Source organism: Aspergillus welwitschiae, assembly GCF_003344945.1.
Source record: "Aspergillus welwitschiae strain CBS 139.54b unplaced genomic scaffold BDQ94scaffold_3, whole genome shotgun sequence".
Classification (NCBI taxonomy): Eukaryota; Fungi; Ascomycota; class Eurotiomycetes; order Eurotiales; family Aspergillaceae; genus Aspergillus; species Aspergillus welwitschiae.
The window spans coordinates 1,303,868-1,316,681 of record NW_020798697.1 but is presented as its reverse complement, the minus strand read 5'-3'; the positions used below and the strand labels follow the sequence as shown (position 1 = coordinate 1,316,681).

The following is a 12,814-nucleotide window of genomic DNA, read 5'->3' as shown; positions in this document are numbered from 1 at the left end:
CCTGTTCACTTGATATCCAGGCATAAGCACGCAACCAGTTCTTTCAGCACTTTGATCTTGTCTTCGCTGTTAGTTGCTTTATCCAGCATACTGCTCTTGTCACCAAAAAGACCCCAGACTGGAACGATTTTGTCATCGTCTTTCCACTCGAAATACCTGTTAATGCTATTAAAAGCCTTACGCATGTTTGCATGACTCCGTAGTGCTTTCGCGCAATTTTCATACTCAGCACCAGCCTGGCACGAGTGGAGGCAGTGACAACAATACATGATCAATGATGCGAGGCCCGCAGCAAGTGCCGTCGAGACAGAGGATCCGTTATGATAAACAACGGGCTTTGCAGAATGAGGCCTCCGATCCTCGGCAACCTGGTTACCTGGCAGGTAGTATGTTATAGAGCCTCCACTACCTGATCCCAGGTCTCGATTCGCCTGAGGCCCCGTCGAACCGATGCGAAGAATGCGTTCCGGAGCCTGGCTATAGGGAAAAGTATTGTCCCCATTGAGCCGGACATCATCCGCGGCGGAGCAAATCAGGAGTCGTTTATCTCCTTTAACAGCGTCGTCAATTGCACTCTGGAGGAGCTTCAGATCATTCTCATCCGCTCGCCTTTTGTCGCCATCCACATTGGGCGCACTGTCTGATAACACAGACATACGAAACCCTACGTCTGTTATAGTCCACGACATAGAGATTATATCGGCGCCACGTACTACTGCCGCGTTGATGGCATCGGCGGCACTTCTAGGGCTGATGCTGCGTGCTCCATCGCCATGGATGTAGGAAGGGCTGCTCTGGACTTTGATCACTTCAAGCTGAACCCACGGATTGATTCGGCTGATCATGTTAGCCATGATGGTACCATGTCCATTAGTGGATTTCCACCACGGGTCCCCGTTACTTATATCGCTCGAACAATAACTGACGCCCGTACATTGGGCAAATCTATAAGTGTTGAAGTCCTGAAGGTCAATTCCGTCATCAATCAATGCCACCTGCCTCTGGTTAGCACGTGTACAAGCAAACCTGAGTAAGGGTTTTCTTCCCATCCAGCAACATACCTTAACTCGCTTGGTGTTAGTCAGCATATTTTTGTCATGCATGCGAATCAAGGAGCCTCGGAAACGCTCCATCGCCTCAATCCATGCATCTGATCGGGGCTTCTCCATCTGCTCCCTCAGGAGTGGATCTTGGTCCGCATCGGCTCGGTCACTCTTTATGATACTCTTTGATATTGGCTTTGGTATAACTTCGATCTTGTGCTGCGTTCGACTTTCCACGAGGTTACAGAATTGCCGAATCATGTGGTCTCGACGATTCGAGGTTTCCAGGCCCTAAACTACGTATCAGACAGACCCGTTTCCCATGATTCCCTTCAAAGAGGAAAGGCTCACCTGGTAGGCATGCAGCGTGATCTTGGATAATAACGACCTCGGATTCCTACACAGCAATGGGATTCCGTTTTCGCTGCTCGCCCAGCCGTAAAGTACAGTCTGGTTCCCACTCCAATGCAGATGAATGTGTTGTACCGAAGGCGCAGCGTACTCTATAACATCCATGTTGATGTCGGGCTTGCACCAGTCCCTGTAATGTCGGGAATGTGAGTGCAATTGGCGGCGCAGGGATGAGACAAGCTACCTACCATTCCTCTATTTCCAGCGCGTCTCGCGATACTTCGCCTGAATACTGATTACTACCTTTCATGGCCATTTCGATTGCCGTGTCGGTATGTGCCCATTCATCGGCATTGTCCTCCACATGCAATCGTATGATTTTGCGGACATTTACCTCAACAAGCTTGTCAAACACTTTGATCAGATTGTTTCTTCCACTAGACTGTTTGGAGTCTGGACTCCTCTTAATTTGTCTCTTCTCATTTGGGATATTCTGTCTGTGTGGCTGAGGCAAAATATGTGGCTCAGAAGCCAGTGCGGGTATCTTCACATATGACAGGGTATCTTCGAACCCCCCGGCTTGCGATATCCTGTTTATCAGGTCAACAACGTCACCAATTGGCTTGCCGCGAAGATGACTAGCATCGAAGAACAGGTTCTTGTCTGTGAAAACAAAGTGAGTGTTAGTGGCACCTTGATAGTTACCACAGGCGATGGCCTGCTGCTCACCAGATGCGACCTTCCCATATAATAGATCCTTCGCATTCCTGTCGGTGTTGTTGCGGATGAAGAAGCATTTTACAAGGCTTGCAATACTTCCTGCAGCTTCGTTTCCCCTCGGCCCCCCCCACACGACTTGCCTGGCAGTCCTGGGTTTCGAGCCTTCTGCGTCTGCTGAAATGGCGTGTTGTACGCCTGCTTCCACAACTGGGCTTTGGGACTCATCACGCTTTATGCCCAAAGGATCCGCAGGGCGTCGAAGCAATGGCCTTAGCCCCATTCCTGTCATGTCATGAGGTTTTCCCTCGCTCATGGGTCCCACAGGCTGATGCGAACGAGGCTGCAGGTCTCGACCCGGCTTTTGGAGCCACTCTGAAGCTGAGTATTCGGCTGTCACAGAGGGCTGGGCTGGATTGATAGGGCTTTCTTTCGTAGGAATTCGTATATCGCCCATTGGATCTCTAAATGCCGGCTTCCTGACAGCCTTCATGTCCATGCTGTTCTCCTTCCTATCGACCATCGGTTCCCGGCCCGAAGGCTTCTGCACACTGCCTTTTCGGGCTTTATCGACTCCTGATTTACTGATGACGAAATAGCGATAAGGGGAATGGTGTTGCTTGTTAAATAGCAAATCTGCATTCTTCATCACTGACTTGTCCTTTTCCAAGAGGAGAAAGAGTGACTTGACAATATCTTCATATCGATATTCCATGCCGTCGGCATGCCTAAAGTACCCTGGAGTAAGGCAAAGCCTAGCATCCATGGCATAATGAATCGGCGTGTTACCTAATTCATCCTTCGCAAGGATAGATGCAACATCGGCATGTTCCAACAGCTTTGCGACCGTCGACATAACTGACGCCATGAGAGCTCGATTCTTTCCTTTTGATTGCATTAACTGCCTCAAAGCGTCGAACAAAGTATCTTTGAATACTTTGTGCAAACAGTTCATCCCTTTCGTATCGGTGTCTGCCAGGAGATCCGGGAGCAAATTTGGGCGGTGGTCGATAAGGAAATCAATGAGGTCTGCTGTGTGATAGCTGATAGCCACGTTGAGGATTGGGTCATCTTGTTTGTTGGTGTATAGAATCCTTTGATCGAGCAGGTAAAGCACTATGGCTTCACGTGTAGCCATTGACAGGTGTCTGTAATAGTCCTTTCCCCAGTTTTCAGCCATTTTATGCAGTAATGTCGGCCTCGCCGTATTTTTATCATCGTAGTACTCGAGCAGGCGCCGGTCTGCATCTTCAAGATTATCCCAGGTTGTTTGACCGTTCTCGAGGGAAAGTATGACATCTTTCCAGCCTCTTGCGGGCTCAACCTCTGGCAAAGGCCCATGGAAATCTGTTCTGACTAGATCGTCATCGGTGTCGAATCCTTCGTCGAAATCGAATTGGTCGGCCATCGAGGATGCCAGATTAGCGGGATAAATTCAAAACCAGAAGCTTTTGATATGACTCTGTTATATCATTCTTTGGCGTTCCTTGAATCTGGAAATGTCAGGATACTCCTCGCTTATACACAGTTGTGGTCGAAGAAGGTGGGTTGGGGAGCTGCCAATGGCTAGGGAAAAAACATAACGATCCCCTCCTATTCGGCGGATGAGTTTTTACGGGGAATAGTGACTATTGTAGGGGAGAGGCTGACCAAATCGACTCGGACAAGTTCAACCCGCCAGTAGTGCTGATAATATGCATGCAGTAGGCCGGTATGAGTTACGATCTTCATGATGCATTACGCTAAGGCGATGCCAACAAAGCTGCCGCCATCCAATGAATTTTACTCCTTCAATTTTCTGGTATTGCGATGGTTCAGCCCACCATCAGCCGGGCCGCTTAACTATCTACTCCTCCCTCTTAGGTGATCTGGCAGCCCCGTGGTATTTATGGAACATGGAAAAGCCCCACAATTGGTCCAAGTCAGTGGCCCCGAGATTGGCCGGATCGATGGCTATTCGATTCTCCTGCTCCCGCCGATCAAAGGGTGGGCTGTTTCCATCAAAGTAAACTGGGTCGTCTGGATCTCTCGTCGAGAATAATGTAGCCACGGTGGTCCGGAAGTCAGGCTCAACGGAGATGCTCGGCACGCAGACAAATTCTTCATCGTCCCTCTCCAAAAGGATGCATGCAGTCAGCGTCGATGGGATGCCATCTTGCTGTGACTTATTCTCCGATAGAGAAAAGCGAGCTTGATCATATTCGCCCCAATCGTTCTGCTGCCGATCACCTGTGACCACGGTGTAGAACTTCGCGACTTTCTCCACCGAATGCTCTGCGCCCAGCTCCAGTCCGACCGCCTGCATAAACCCGCCATTTACCCCTGCCTTGATGCCATTGCCCACAGTCTGCTCGGATTCTTGCGCCGTATAAGGCCGCTCCGGTCTCACTTTGACGATTTCGACCCTTCCCGTTCCCCCGGGCTGTGGCTGGAACTCAAATGTGATATCCGCTCCTTTGAGGCGTGCCCCCCGGTACGATCTGAACTTGAACTCATATACCAGTAGCGTCGCTTTCTTCAACGATTCACCTCCCATAAGCCCATGGACCATGGCAGTCGCATTACAACTGACGGCGAATGCCGATTTTCTTCGCGGGCCGGCGTGGAACACGGAGACATGTGGTCGCTGGATCTCGCCCGGTCGGTTTCGAGTCCTAAACTCTTGAACCCATTGAAGAGGCTGTCAGGTAAGGTCTCTAGTATGGCCATATTCTTGTAACGGAGATAATACCTCCTGGTGGACCCTGGTAGGTCAGAGCCATTGTAAATGAGCTCGAGTCAGTAAAGTCTTCGTCCTCATATTCATCCTCCTCTTCAGAAAGCCATATCTCGTCTTCCTCCATGGATTTAGACGATATAGAAAGTCAAGACGAATGTAAGGTAGGCAAACAACTCCTAAAAAAGTCTACCGGGTTAAGTTCTTGGAGCTGAAGAGAAAGCGTTGGGAGTGGCCTCGAGGGTACCAGTGGATAGAGCAACAGCCCTTTTTTACGCTACTGCAGCCACAGTCACACCTAGTTGACTCACAATGAAGCGGTAAAAGATGGTCATAGGCGGGCATTGTGCTGCGTAAGAAATAGCGCTATTTCCCCCACCTCGTCAGCCAATTATCGTAGAAACCTCCATGCAGTTTCCGCCGACGAGGCTGACATACAGCCCAATGCCTCAGCGCCAGCCTGACACTACTGTAGGTCGGGACGGAATGATGGATTCAGACGCCACGCATTTGATAAAGAAGACAACAGAGGGAGCGGGGAAGGAGAAGGGCTACCTGCAGCAAGTAAAGAAAAGAAAGTCTTGTAAGGAGTACGGAGTACGGAATACGCACTTCCTATCCACGCTGCGGCGCAAAGCTTGCCTCTCTAAACGGTCCGACTATTTGTCTTAAACATATGCCCGAGTAACCCTAGGACTTATGCCATTTGATGACTCTGTGGAGTCACACTTAAATATGTCCCTTACTGAGGAGCCTGAATCAGGCGCGTCTCGCCTCAAGTTGGTGGGCACAGTCCTACCGGCCTCCGATCCGAATGAAAAGCTACCAAATGTCGAGTAAGCTTTCCCGCATTTGATTTGGTATTATATTGCTGACTGGTTACAGCATCATTCATGTTGTCGGGGTCGACCCTGGGCGACGGCTGGGGCTCGACACAATCATTGAAGATTCGGTGTCTTCCCGAAAAAGAGAATACATATTCCAATGCAATATAACCGGTCTACTTCTCGGAGACCTGGTCTGGGACGAGATTCAGAATGAGGCGCTGCAGTTGCTGGAAGGCCTATTAGCCTCGAGTGAAATTGACAAGGCAAGTCTCTCCGGCGCCTCGTCTTTCAACTCCCACAAAGATGCGATGCTAAGCCGAAGTTTCCCACCACAGGAGACTTCTGTTCATGCAGTGAGGATCTTTATTGCATATGACTTAGGTGCTTTGATCGTCAAAAAGGTTTATATTCTCTTTTTTTCTTGTTTTTCTTCTTGTTTTGGTGTATCCCATCTCAATTATTCTTTTGCCTATCATCCGTACAGCCTCTGACCCGAGACCTCTAGGCCATCGCAATGGCGTCGTCGAGAGAATCACAATGGCCTGGAATATTTTACAGTGCGGTGCAATTTGTAGGCAGTGGTGTTAACGACAGTTAGGACGTAGGACCCACTGACTGAAATCACAGATCTATCGGGGCTGCTTCCAGCGAAGAGAGAATATTCAGGCGTTCGATGCGAAGCTCTGGGCTTTTCTCCAAACCCATAAGAAAAGTGCTTTATGGGCTTCTCTGATAACGCCGTCGTCTGTACGAACACTTGCGGAAGCATTGGTCGAAATGACAGAGGTTTTTCTACGTTCCGGTGTTACGTTGCGTACCCGGATTATAAGCATCTATACCGCGGAGGATGATGACGAATATCCAGTAGGTAGCATATTCGAGGCATTCAGAGGAGGGTCACTTTTCTAACCTACGATAAAACAGGCTTTTGACTTCTTCACTGCGACCCTTGGTATATCCACTGAGTTTGCCGTGCAGGGGAAGCCTGCTAGCCAGGATGAGGGTGTTCCCAATCTAAAGAAGATGGTGTGTTATAGAACCAGCAGTGAGTCACCAGAACAAGCCAATCCGTCAGCTTGATTCAAGTTGGAATAACCGCATAATGTACATTTTACGCAGATTGGCTTGACCCCCCACAATGGATAGCTCTCCAGCGTATGCTCCTGCCGCTGGCACTCCCACAGTCCCGGTACACTGTTGGAACGCCCAAATCATCACCTAGAATATTTGAAGCCAAGGCGTACAGAGACTGGGCCGCATCTCCAAGATCACCAATCCTATACATCCAAGGGCGAGATGAATCTCATTCCAGGTCCCTTGCCGACAACTTTTGCCTATACGAACAGGGACGATTTGAGAATAGACAGGATTACAGTACTCCTATTCTGACATTCGAATTTTCAGGTAACGACCCTTTGCGCAACAACATGAATTCTATGATATGCTCAGCTCTCCTGCAATTCCAGTCGGCGATTGCATCTGAAATGGTCGAGTCCCTTCCTGATATCCTCGTCGACTTGTGCCACCTACAACAAGGATGGACAAGCAAAGATCTGCAAAACATCTTCTCACTCTTATTAGCCGACCGTGCTGGGACAGGGGCACTATTCGTACTGTATAATGTTGATGAATGCGAATCGTCTAGCCGAAAACACTTTTGGGGCGAACTCCAGAGCCTCCTGGAAATATCGGATTTTTATTTCAAGGCCGTCGTGACATCTCGGAAACGCCTCCAATTATTGGAAGACGCTCAAGAATCTGGATTGTGGCTCCTGTATAAAGAATCTGAAGACTCGTTAGAGGAAGTGAAAATGCTGGAATCATCAACTCCTGCTAGCCTTGCCGCCCATCTCTGCCCTGGGGGGTATGGTAAACATCGAGTGAACAGATTCCTGCAGGCACTCGGTGGCAGGGATAAAACTGAGTTAACTCATATCATCTCTCTTATCCAGGCGCATACTAACTGGCCCGATGATCCATCCTCGGCTGCATGGTCTGGCTTTGGCATACTTCTCGATCAGGTTAAACCAACCACTTCACCGGCTGCGCTACTAGACAAGATACTCCGCTCTGTCCCCGATAAATTAGGGCTATGTTGGGTTCTTTTGTGGTTGTTGAATGGTCACCGACCGCCAAGCCCGTCAGAGCTAGCATGTCTGCTACGATATTGTGACCGGGGTCAAGGCTATAAATTTCTCCCCAACCCCACGCATGTCGAGATTCGCCAATCCCTTCAAATCCTCAGGTCCTGTATATCAGTTCTGGCTGAAGTTAACTATGATAAAGTCTGTATTCGACAATTTGCTCGTGATATTCTCACTGAGGATGATCCGAGCTACCTGTGGAATGAGATCAAGCCAATGGCTCATCAATCGATGGCCTACTTTCTCCACCATTATCTAACGACACCAGCTACTCAGGCTCGTCTGGATTCGATGTACTATCGCTATCTCCTATCGTATAACGCTCATGATGACCATCTCATGCCTTCAGTCCAGCCAGATGGCGAGGGCTTTATCTACTATGCAATCACAGCATTCCCATATCACCTTGAACAAGGCTCGGAATTCTTATCTCAGATGAAGCATGACTTTCACTCCCCGAAGTCACCCCTTCTGCCGTGGGCGAGAATGTACTGGGCCATGAGTAATCCTTTCTCGCGTCATTCGGTGGACACACTGAAATTGCCATCATCCATACTTCAGGCAGCAAACCCTGATACAACTCTCCTCAAGGCATTGGAAAGATTTACGGTTGCTCCCTATACCTCAACTCTTCTGTCTGCCAGTGCTCTGGAAAAGGAGGGCTCTGACGATATGAACGGTCTATTTCTGGTCTTATCTGCCGGGAATGAAGAGGCTGCACTAAATTACGCCCGGCTTATGATAATCAATGGAACTCGTGAGAATACCACCGAAGGGGACGCAATTGTGGAGACGACAGCTGTAAAAAATATCAATTCTTGGCCCTCAAAAGCTCTCTGGAGAGCGGTATGGCTCAACATGGCTCGTATCGTTAGACTTCTGCTAGAAAACGGAACGCCCCCTGATCCCGAGGACGTGTCCTCCAAGTGGTTTCCCTCCCCACTATATCTGGCATCTGCTTTAGGTCATTCCCAGATCGTTAAGACCTTACTACAAGCTGAAGCAAAGACTCGCGTTCAGGGTAAGGGAGGTTTGGGGGTTCTGCAAACTGCGACTGCATACGGGCACCAGGACATCGTCCGGGCCTTGGTGGCCAAAGACCCCGGCCTTCTAGAGATCGAGCAGCCGGATACACCGCTTGACCACGCGTCAATTTGGGGTAAATGGACAACCGTGGAGGTATTGGTTGAACTGGGTGCTCAGGTCGACTTCAACCCGTCATCAGACGGTTGGACACCCCTGATGGTCGCAGCATATCATGGCCATGCCCGGACCGTCAAGGTCCTTCTCACAAAGCATGCCAATCCTAATCACCCCGGACCAGGAGATATTTATACTCCACTTTGGTATGCCGCGATGCATGCTCAAAGTGTTGAGAGTGTTCGTGCCCTCCTTGATCACGGCGCAGACCCGAATCACGAAATTCTCCGGCCTCCGTTGGTGTGTGAGATCTGCGCGTCATCGAACATCTGTCCTGAGAGAAAACTTGCCATACTTGATGTCCTCATCAGTAACATACAGCCTCTTAATATCCGACTCGAACGGAAAGACCGGCTTGATGTTGGCGGCCAATAAAGGGGACCTCCCCGTGGTCGAATGGCTTATTGCTCATAATGCCAATGCGGGTCCCACCACGAAACAGTCGCACAGCGCATTATATTTTGCCGTCATCAACGGCCACCAGCAGATTATCCAGCAACTACTCGCATACGGCTCTCCTATAAATACTGTGTTTGAGGCCGGAAATACATTGCTTCACTTGTCGATCAATGAAGGTGCTAAGCAAATAGGAATGCTGCTGGAGGCCGGTGCGGATCCAGAACTGGAGTCCGACGACGGTTTTACATGTCTTCATATAGCGATCTTCCAGAACAAGCCTGAGGTAGTTGCACAGCTGATTGACCAGAAAGTTGACATCAATCATTGCAACGGCCAGGGTTGGAGTCCGATACACTTGGCCTGTTACGTTACCGATCCCAATCCCGAGATAGTCAGGCTCCTCGCAGATGCTGGTGCCAGGTTGACGGATACTGTGGACTCTGGCTTCAGCCCTTTGCACCTAGCTGCTTCTAAAGGCGTTCCGAGTATAATAGCAGCTCTGTTAGAATTTCGGGGTGCCCTAGATATTGAACAGCATGACAATGATGGGCTAACACCACTCATGCAGGCTGTTGGAGGTGGTAACGTGGAATGTGTTCGACGGCTGTTACAAGCAGGTGCAAATATCAACGCGCAATCCGCGGAGGGTGTAACACCATTGATGTATTCTATGTGGCTCGAAGAGCCTGATGAGGTTGCAAGGTTGCTCCTTTCTCAAACGGACCTCGATATAACGCTTAGTTCTCCAAATTATGGTACAGTCTTACATATTGCTTGTCAGACTCAGAATCTTGCTGCAGTTATCAACCTCCTCGATAGGGGAGTGGATGTCAATCAGCAAGTACCAGGCACGTGGCCTACACCTCTCATGGCAGCCTGCAGCCCAAGTTATACCTCTGGTAGCTCTCGGAAAGACCGACTTCCTAAGGGCTACGAAGTCATTCGCACCTTAATAGACCACGGTGCGGAGGTGCATGCCATGTACAACACCGTCGTCTCCAACGCCATGTGTGCAGCTGCCCTGTATACAGGTCCCAGCATCATCCAGTACCTCATCAGCGAGGGTCTATCACTGAAAGAATCGAACTGCCTGGGGAGGCTTCCCATTCATTACGCCGCAGCCAATGGCCTGGATAATTTTGAAGCCGTCCTCCGTGGTGATAGCACTCTCCTCTCAGCTGCAGATAGTTCCGGTAAAACTGCTCTGCATTGGGCGGCTCAGTTCGGCCGCATCCAAACCGTTGAGAGGATCCTCGCTCATGTTTCCTCTCCAGAGGAACGGAAAAAGCTTTTGAACCAAGCCGACATTGATGGATGGACGGCCCTTAGCTGGGCTATTCGGCCTAACTACTCTGTCTACATTGGAGCATCTTCGGAACTCTGCAATCAAACCCGAACAATACAATTCTTGATCGAGAGTGGAGCAGAGGTGCCTAAAACCTGTCGCATGGGTCAAGAATATGAGGTCTTTACGTCACTGGAACTAGCACGGCTGCACAATGCTTCAAGCGAGATTATATGTCTTCTCCAGGAGGCAGACAGCACCCGTCGCACGGAGAAAAACATGTCCAGTCGCTCCATCCAACCATACAAAACGCAACGATATTTCTGCGATATCTGCCTGCAAGTGAGTCATTTTCTTCACATCCTCCCCGTTTCTCTCCATGCAAGCGGATGAATATAAAAAGCGTGTGGCTACTAAACTCATTGTGGGAAAATCCTGTAACTTAAAAGCTGACTTGCTTCCGACAGGACATGTGGGGTCCTGTGTGGCGGTGTCACGTCTGTCTAACATTCGACGTCTGTAAAAAGTGCTATGGACGAATCGATCTATACCATGGACACTTGACGGATGAGAATGGGGAACCACATAAATTCATGCTTCTTTATGAAGCAGCACCGGAGGTACAGGAAGACAAACCATCAGCCGAGTCCAGAGCTTCTCACGCGCCATCGGATAACGGTACGAGTGAACGCACGCATGACGCTGATATTAATCCTTCCCCTGGGAGTGAACAAGATAGTGATCGTACTGAGAATGTGGTGGACCAGGAGTTGGAGGATATTATGAACTTCTCGGTTGGAGATTATGACGAGGAGGATGGGGTGGATGGTGAACAGAGCCCTTGAGTGGATAGTCACGCCTTTTCCGGTGGTCTGGCCTTACACTCTATACAAGCATCTTGTAAGAGCGATCAAGTAAACAGTTCATGCTACTCATTGGCTTCTTTTTCATGACCTAGTCTAGACCTTCCTTATGGCCCAGATACTATAGAACTGACTGAACAATGGCAAAAGTGAGACAGCGAGCAAACAGGTGAATACTTCTAGATTCAGCTTCCTAGCCTTTCCCAAGTATAGCATCGCAGATCAGTGCAATCTATAAAAGATGGACATGTTTACAGGCTCGTTATAGAACCTCCCTACTCTTTGCTATCAGTGTTCCATATCCTGGGGGCCCAATTCAGGGACCAGAGTGCAGGTAGGTCGTTAACTCCGCAGAATACTACGATGTTTCATTATATCATATCATGCTTACTACTGGCCCTGAAGCCCAATTTTTATTTACTTTTGTATCTGCCCGCATATTGGACATTGTCTTCATCACCTTCTCCAACAGGGACATCCCCTTCGCGATAGGCCGAGCCTCACCAGCCACCATACAATATCTAGTTATCATCTTGACATTATACCTAGGAATCGGGTCAATTCCTAAGGTGTATTACATATTTAGTACAGAAAGAATGTGAAACGGACTGTGGGAATGCCCATATATACAATTTTGTACTCTCCTCGCTATATGATACAGGTTGTTTAAAAAATGTTTATAAATCAGACTGAACGAGGGACTACAGGCCAGCGACAATACTAACAAGAGTACTTATCATGCTGTAGCTTGATATTATTGATTTTACCACGATACTTTTGATTAGTGGGAAATAATGCATACTTTTACGAAAGCTCGTATGGCCTTGGCTGCGCGGTCTGGGGTCTAGATCTCAATCTTAGAATTTTTTTCAAGGCGTGTAAACCTAGTCTTTGACAGAGCCTAAACTGACCAATCCTTCCGAATTAATATAAAGATCACGTCAATTAATTTTGATCCCACTAGTCCAGTATTCAAGCTAGATAATTGGATTCTACATAACCCTGGATGACAGATCAGGTGACCACCGGGGAAATTAAGCAAGTGACAGCTTGTCTTATCCGCAAGATTTATCTTGGCTCTTCTCTGAAGTATAGGCTTCAGTCACTATACATATATTTTGTTAGTCGTTGTAATTGTACTCAGCCGGTACCAACCTCGACTATGTCATAAAAAAACCGAGACGGGAGTTCATTACTTATAGAAATAGCCCAGAACGAATTCATAGGATAAGACCTTAAAACTCCCATGCTGCTACTGCTACTACCAAA

General features: G+C 48.7%; 3 protein-coding genes across 3 annotated transcripts; 1 reads left to right on the top strand and 2 right to left on the bottom strand.

Annotated features, from left to right (window-relative positions):
• Positions 1-5: 5 nt before the first annotated feature.
• Positions 6-3,519, bottom strand: BDQ94DRAFT_166472 (uncharacterized protein; the record flags this gene model as incomplete). Its single annotated transcript, XM_026770557.1, has 4 exons — positions 6-995; positions 1,062-1,334; positions 1,395-1,584; positions 1,643-3,519. 4 exons carry the CDS (start codon positions 3,517-3,519, stop codon positions 6-8), a joined length of 3,330 nt encoding a protein of 1,109 aa, XP_026631300.1.
• A 377-nt stretch (positions 3,520-3,896) lies between these two features.
• On the bottom strand, positions 3,897-5,035 carry BDQ94DRAFT_135966 (uncharacterized protein). The gene is made up of 2 exons (XM_026764788.1): positions 4,843-5,035; positions 3,897-4,772 (listed from the first exon to the last, which is right to left on the bottom strand). The coding sequence occupies exons 1-2, from the start codon at positions 4,952-4,954 to the stop codon at positions 3,958-3,960; spliced, it is 927 nt and encodes a 308-aa protein (XP_026631299.1). The 5' UTR covers positions 4,955-5,035; the 3' UTR covers positions 3,897-3,957.
• A 527-nt stretch (positions 5,036-5,562) lies between these two features.
• BDQ94DRAFT_181577 (ankyrin repeat-containing domain protein) lies at positions 5,563-11,527 on the top strand (the record flags this gene model as incomplete). Its single annotated transcript, XM_026773917.1, has 26 exons — positions 5,563-5,663; positions 5,713-6,097; positions 6,579-6,657; positions 6,774-6,843; positions 6,877-7,028; positions 7,059-7,146; positions 7,201-7,269; positions 7,300-7,449; positions 7,492-7,761; positions 7,792-7,808; positions 7,839-7,939; positions 7,979-8,078; positions 8,148-8,323; positions 8,360-8,407; positions 8,456-8,477; positions 8,511-8,668; positions 8,711-9,298; positions 9,348-9,978; positions 10,015-10,046; positions 10,083-10,249; positions 10,280-10,334; positions 10,368-10,405; positions 10,436-10,815; positions 10,855-10,870; positions 10,907-11,024; positions 11,150-11,527. The coding sequence occupies 26 exons, from the start codon at positions 5,563-5,565 to the stop codon at positions 11,525-11,527; spliced, it is 4,389 nt and encodes a 1,462-aa protein (XP_026631298.1).
• Positions 11,528-12,814: the final 1,287 nt, after the last annotated feature.